General features: G+C 28.1%; 1 protein-coding gene across 1 annotated transcript; it reads right to left on the bottom strand.

Annotated features, from left to right (window-relative positions):
• Positions 1 to 1,324: 1,324 nt before the first annotated feature.
• On the bottom strand, positions 1,325 to 5,667 carry LOC100572183. Its single transcript, XM_003244762.3, has 3 exons — positions 5,502 to 5,667; positions 2,014 to 2,173; positions 1,325 to 1,925 (listed from the first exon to the last, which is right to left on the bottom strand). The coding sequence occupies exons 1-3, from the start codon at positions 5,665 to 5,667 to the stop codon at positions 1,325 to 1,327; spliced, it is 927 nt and encodes a 308-aa protein (XP_003244810.1).
• Positions 5,668 to 7,852: the final 2,185 nt, after the last annotated feature.

Genomic DNA, 7,852 nt, shown 5'->3' on the forward strand with positions numbered 1-7,852 from the left:
AAGGACACCATAAATTATATAACCATTAATAATTATATCAACAACAAAAAAAAACTTATAACTTCAATGTTTTTCGTGTTTGCTTTCCCTTTTACAGCAATTTTAATGCTTCAATCTTCAACTCGTGTATTGTATTTTACAGTAATAAATTGGTTGAAAAACATTCACGAATATCGAGGATCTATAATTGATATACACAGGGTGATTGACCAATCGAAAAAATGACACTGAGGAGCAGCTCACATCCATTTTTCTTTTAATAATTAATTTATTCAAATTTTGAGATTTTTGAACTATACTTAACAAGTGTTCTAAGGAGATAAAACTATTGTTTTTCAAATGAGAACTCCCATTTTTTCTGAAAATTATTTGAAGGATATTTTTAGATACTTAATTAAAAATTTGAACTAGTACTTTCTTCACAGTTTTTTGATATGCATTTCACGCTCTCCCTGCTGTCAATCATATACAATATGCATACATATATAACATGGACAAAAATCAGCCTATCAGAAATGGAGAACTACGACATTAGTCTGAGGTGAAGGAAACGCGCATACTGAAAAAAACTATTACAACTCTGATAACACCCATCTATTTTGTTATGATCCAAACCCATATGGACCTATTAAAACCAAGTTAAGTAACTAAGAAATGAGAAACTACTCATTTTGATTCTGATACGTTAACATTTCTAGAAAAGTTATCTACCAAATAATTTACAATAAAAAAGGGTGTTTGTGAGTTGACAAACAGAAGTTTGTATCTCCAATGGACAAAAATATCTTAAGGTCTTTAACTATATTTGAAAATTCTAAAAATTAGATTTTCAATATCTGCATTATTATTGAAAAAGAAAGAGGGATGAGCGAGCAATTGCCCTGTATATAAATATGTACGTCCTACTTTATCTTACATACATAAAAATAATTTTACATCACATAGTTGTATAAAATTAGTCACTAGGTTAAATCAAAATTGCAATGTATCTTATTTGTTCATCTGTTTTTGCCTTTTGGTACCAATAAAGACTAATTATTAAGAATGGACCAGTTTGCTACTTAGGAGTAAATCTGAGTTGAATTCATAAATAATTATCAGTAAATACATTTTTATTTCGAAATTAAATAATACATAATATTAATATATATATATTATTATAATTTATTCACACTTCATAAATCTCAAACGAAAACAATAAACTTTTTTTATCGAACAAACTTAATGATTTTTAATCAACCTATGGATACGGTGTATCTACTATCTAGTACACACAAAAAGAACGATAAAATTTCATTTCTATATTAAGTAAATAATAAACGTTTTACAGTTGAGTTTCTTCATCGTAATTTTCTTCAAACTGCATAGTACAATTGTTTTCTATTATTTGACTGTTAGTCACTTCTGGGATATTATACTTCGTAAATCCTGATAGATATGACTGTGTACTTAAGTTACTATAAGATGAATACTCAGAATTATCATTTGATCCTGAGGTTGAATCATTATTATCGTTATTTTCAAACTCCAAATTATTAACTATGTTGAAAACTTCCTTTTTCACTCTAATTTTTAAACTCGGAGAAAACGTTTTTACCGTTGATGCCATACTCTTAAAAAAGGTATCGATCGGATCATCTTTCTCAAATTTATTGGTTTCAACAATTATTTTTCGTTCTTCGATCCCTTTTTTTAACAACACGATCCACTCTTCATTCTGATCCCAGTTGTTGGTTGGGAATTTTTTGGTGATAAGTTTTCTTTTTCCAGGTCTTGAAACATCTCTCTGTTCTGAGCGATCCACGTGGCTTCCCGATGTAGATGGAATTGATGGAAGAAATGTATCATTCAGTTCTTGAACCTCCACGTCTTCGACTACATTTTCGACTTCCTTTTCGGCAATGAGTACATTTGTGGACTGAGTACTAAATAAAAACATTGACAGAACAATTTAAAGATAAAATACATACGTTTTTTTTAACTACTCAGTATAAAATATTTTTTTTTACTAACTCTCGTTCACATGAAACGCCGTCGAGAAATGAAAGCGAATGTGATAGTGCCCACTTTGATGGTTTGCTTTTCACCGACGATCGCGATCCTGATTTTTTATTTCTTTTGTGTTTATTGTAAGTATCCTTCATATTCTTCCATCTCTTACGACATTCATCAACTAAAATGATTTAAATAGGCAATAACGATAGGAAGTAAATGGTAAATATTCTACACACATTGTACAAAGAAGACAACCGAATATTGTTCAAAATATACATGCCTAATAAGTAGGGCTAGGAAAATAAAGCACTAAAAACCTACAATAAAGGAATTAAAAAATTGCCAATAATGCTACAAAAAAAAGCATTTTAACCAAGAAAATGCAACTAAAAAAGACTTGAACATTTTTAAGTTTAACTGAAAAATATTTTTAATATCAAAAAATAATTTATTAAACACATTTTTATATGTTCACACTAAGTAATTCTTAGAACAACTAAGCACAATTTATAAATATTGATTGAAAAAAATAAATTAAAAACCGTTTTATTAAATGTCGATAAATGTCAACGTATTACGTAACCATTACTCCCCACTCGGTAATCACTTTGACAAAATCTAAGAATCTATTTTCAGAAATATTTTCCGATAAGGCAATAATATTTCACTACGAAATCATGAAATAAGTATATATAATAATTAATAACACAATTAAAATAAATTAATAAATAATAATTTAGATAAATATGTACGTAAATGTTCTAAAAATGTTAAATATGCGTATAATTAACAAAAAAAGCTAATAAACTGACAAAAAAGTACCAAAAAAGCATTTATTTACGAATATCATAAGAAAATGCAAAAAAAGCAAAATCAAAATTGCATATTTGAACTCTGTGATGAATGAATCGAATTTTGTTTTTGATTAGCTATGTCCTGTAGTACTATGAAAGAAAATGCAAATGCTACAAATTCCTAGCCCTACTAATAAGCAATTTCTCTGAATATGGCTGTTATGTTATAATAATTAACCTATATAATGAAACTGTAAGTCGCGAGAAATAATTTCGAGATTTACTGGTAGTTGGTACCTATCGGATATTTAATGAAAATAAACTGTTCTTGGGATATTTGTCAATAAAGCCTGAATGCTGCCGCTATACCTTTTGGGTTTTCATAATATCGTTTGACGGTACAGAGAGGGTAAAATAGAAAACCTATTATTTCAACTCGTATGTATCCCAAAAAAGGTCTACAGTCAACACGTCGTGACACATTTTACTATAATTACAATTTAATTTTAGATTCTGAACGGATCGATGAATGGATTGGTTTTATAATGATATTTGTTATTGTGTGTATCTGTAGAAGCACTTAATACAAGCAGAACAAGGTGGGCAAGTGGGTGTCACTCTGCTGTACAGTAGGTTACAAGTGCGTCAATGCAATGGTGTTAAATTTGAATTCAATGTATTCAATTTTCACGCTTTTTTTACCCAACAAATAAAATTGTATTGACATTTATAGAAAAAAACAATAATTAAAAGTGGCATTCGGGGACTGCCGCGATAAAGCTATTGCATATTAAATAAATAAAAAGTTGATATGATTTTAAATTTTTTTATTATTCTATTTATTCAGGAATTTGTATCATAGAAACTATAGTTTATGTTTTTATTGCTATAATATATTATATTTTATATATATTATTATAAATATATAAAATTAATAATATATTATTATATATTATATATTTATATATATAAATTTATTGTTATAGCAACCCATAACAAAACCATTATATTTATAAGCGCTTGATGTTCATAGTCGTTGTTATTTAAAAATAAATAACTGTTATCAAAATTAAATTATAATTTAGCTATGCGTTGCTATGGTCACCAGGTTGCTATAGTATGTATAAATAAACAAAGTGGTCACGCTTTTTCGTTACGAAAAATTTTTTTCAGTCACTACACCAGACCTGCGATAAAAGCTATGCAATAGCTTAATAATTGATAATGTCCGTACACAAATCAAAACGAGTCAAAATATTTTGAAAATTTCATCAAGTATAGGATTAAATATTGATAAAATAAAAATATGGTGTAAATTTCAAGTATCTACAGTTATTATCATTTTTATTCGAAATCGAGTTAATATATCCAATGTTGTAAAATTTTGGATTTCAAACGTTCATCAAAATTTAATTTTACTTTCCGGTAGACATTTTTTTTTTGACCCCACAAAATACAAACTAGATTCACTTTCCTTTTAGAAAAGATACTATTGAAGAAAATCCAAGCATTTTTACTGTCCTAAAATATAGTAACAGACACAAATAAAAAAAAACACACACACATCATTGTGCAATCAATACATTCATTGCTCCACTCAGAATCTAAAATAATTTCAATTTCAATAGGTATTAAGGTAGGTAGAAATTGGATCTAGTTTGAAACTAGGAAGTTCAAAAAATTTTGTAACAGTTCAATTTTCTGTTTCGTTACAAAACCATCAAATTCAACAAATATATACTCCAAAAATAATAGTATTATTGTTATATAATATTATACATTTTGGACAAGATGTATAAAAAATTAATTATTTAGCGAATTATAATGTAGCACTACTTATGTATTAAGTTGACATTTTCAATTTTTTCAATATAAATATGTTTTTTTGGGCTGGGTACAGATATTTTTATTTTCTAACCGATTTTGGGTAACGCGTTGTATATCACCATAGAATGGAATAAATTTTCAATCACCTAATTCTCACTAGGTATACAATTAAATAATAATGGTTAGGTATTTATTGATTTATTAATATGTATTTTTGATTCATACATTTTCTTCGAAGTGGAAATCATTGAGTAGCGTGCTACGTTTTTCAATATACCACTTTATCCATATGACTGGATTCTGTTTATCATCAACATTTGGGGTAAAAAAAATGCTCCGATTTTTTCGAACCAATTTTGTTTAACGCTTGTTTATCGCTATAGAACGATATCAACTAAATCAATAACATAATCAATCTATAATTCTTAATTCATTAAATTTCATAAAAAAAATGTAACATGCTACTAAATATTTTTCCACTGCACTTACCCAAAAACATATATATCATTCCTCAATTTTCCTTGCAGAGGAAAAATATCTAGTAGCCTGCTACATTCTTTTTTATGTATTTTATATAATTGTTATTTTATTATGTTAAAAATAACAATTACCTATGTGCTTTCAATGAAAATCCTTTTCACACATGACACACCCACAATCAACACCCACAGTACAGCATTTATTGTAAAAAATAGTTTTAGAGATCGTGTAATGAAAAATTAAAGTTACCTATGCAAAAAATAAGAAATGACAAATCTGTTTATGCACCAATATACAGTTACTGATGATACGGGTACTATAATTTAGTAATTAGTATATTCTTTGGTAGAATAATAACTATTATAATGCAATCACAATGGGTATACAGTATACAGGTATACTTACGACTCTTGTTCATGTATTCGGATATTTCCTGCCAAACATTATCTCTCACTCCTTGATTTTTATAAAATTTGTGTTCCACATCGAAAATACATGGATGTTGACTGACCAATTCAGCAAGTTTTGTATCTTCTTCTTGTGAAAATGAAACTGACTTGGAGGGTGGCATTTTTACGTAAGTAGAATATTGAATTTATGTACCAGACCCCGGGTGACCGCGTTTTGACACCTGTCAGAGCAGTCGAGATCGTATACGGCTTGAGTCGCGCGTGCGATGGTCGCGCACCGTCGCGGACATCATAGGAATCGGTTTCATTTAATATTATGTAAGTTATATTACCGTGTTATGAAGTATTTGAGTAAAAGTATTTAAATAATTTTTTTAATGCTTTCAGCATGAAGTACAATGTATTTTCAATGTAATTTTAAATCCTTTTTGTTGAATACATGTTCAATACTTTTGGCTTTTTTTCGAACATTTTATTTTATTTGAAAAATTTGGTTGGAAAAATATTATTGCCTACTACAATAATTGAATAATAGTTTTATTTAGTGTTCTGACGTATTTAGTGTGGGTAGAGCAACCATAACAAAAAAACATAGTATAACTAAAATGTTTCTAAAATGTAATAAGCATTTATTTAAAAAATAAACTTAATATAAAGATTAGGTATATACCTACTATATTACATTAGGTAATTACAAACCTACTATGAAAAACCAAAAGTATTTTAAAAGTATCCAAATACTTTTTTTAAGTGTTTGTGTGGTATTTTAAATACCATATCATCTTAAATACATGAAATTAATTTGTATTTGAATATTTATTCAAATAATTGTTATTAGTATATTTTACAACTTCGGATCTAAATATAGCGTTTCCAGCCAGACACGTGCATATAGAAATCACGCAATAAAATAAAACCATTTAATTAGCCGATGAAAATGTCAAAAGTTATTATTAAACATACTGTAATTAGTAAAATATTTAAATACAACAAACAAGTAAATTATACAATCTTATGTTATAGTGAGTTTTAATAGAACATGTGCATATTGTTAGATTATGTAATATAATAAAATCAAAATTAACTATAGCCGTGTGAAATCATATTTCACAATTACATAATTACTATAGACTGTGAGTGAAGCTTTACGCTCACGCTAGTAATCTAATTGTATATATGCACACATCATTGTTCGGTATAATCAGTAATTATAACAATGTACTAAAATATAGATACTATAATATTATATTATTCCATATAGTATGGTGATTGGTGTATTGTTAGTAGATATTTAGTTAACAAACATTTGAATCGATAAAGCAATAACTATAATATTATATAGCCCAGGCCCCAGAGGTATTCAAACTTTTTCATACCGCGGCTCCTTTGTATGTTTGCAATATTTTTACGGCTCTCAAATTATTATGAAAAAATTGAAACAATACAGATACAATGTCTTACCCCGCAATATAGGTGATAATAACAGTGACGTTAATACTAGAAATAAAACTATAAATTGCCGGGTAATGTGTTTCATCATCGTTTTCATAATCGCTCTAATGATTATAAATGATACTTATGTTAATTAGACTATCTCGGCTCCTTACCTTCAACAACTCTCGCGACGCCCCATGAGAGCCGCGACGCACAGATTAAATACCTCTGATATAGCCAACCAGGGACTGTAACCGGACCGAAAATAACCGGTTATAGAACCGGGAACCTTGTGTTAATTGTAAACCGGAACCTAAACCAAAACCATTTTTTCAAATATTTAAATAACCTGATCAAAACCCGAACCTAATTTTTTATGTTAAATTTTTTTCGGTTTTTTTCGGTTATAACTTTTTATTTATAAGTAAATTTTTCAAAGAAATTTTATTATACTTTGTTCGACGTTTTCAATATTATTTATTACTTAATTTATATTTTTTCCTAGAATATTTTATGTTATGCATAAGGAGAGTATCACCTGTATAATTTATAATTTAATAATAATTGATTATAGTTTGTATACTATGATATAGCTATTGCCTATTGTGCATTACCGAGTATTATCCAAAAATATTTAAACGAAATTATTGACGAAAGAGGAAGTCGGAAATATTTTAAAAATAGGTAGGTGGTCTCTTTTTCCCCGTCATAGTTATACCATTGATTTAAATGGGCATAATGGAATCAAGTTCATTAATAGCACAGTGTGTGTGAATCAATATCGAGCGTGTAGTGTCACGATAATATAATAATTAAATTATTATGGTCATAATAAAACACTAAAATAGACATGAACGCCGACGATCGATGACAGTTCTGACTGTAGTTCAGAGTCCACTATTCATTCGTGGA

The sequence above is a fragment of the Acyrthosiphon pisum genome, chromosome A1 (assembly GCF_005508785.2).
Source record: "Acyrthosiphon pisum isolate AL4f chromosome A1, pea_aphid_22Mar2018_4r6ur, whole genome shotgun sequence".
Taxonomy (NCBI): domain Eukaryota; kingdom Metazoa; phylum Arthropoda; class Insecta; order Hemiptera; family Aphididae; genus Acyrthosiphon; species Acyrthosiphon pisum.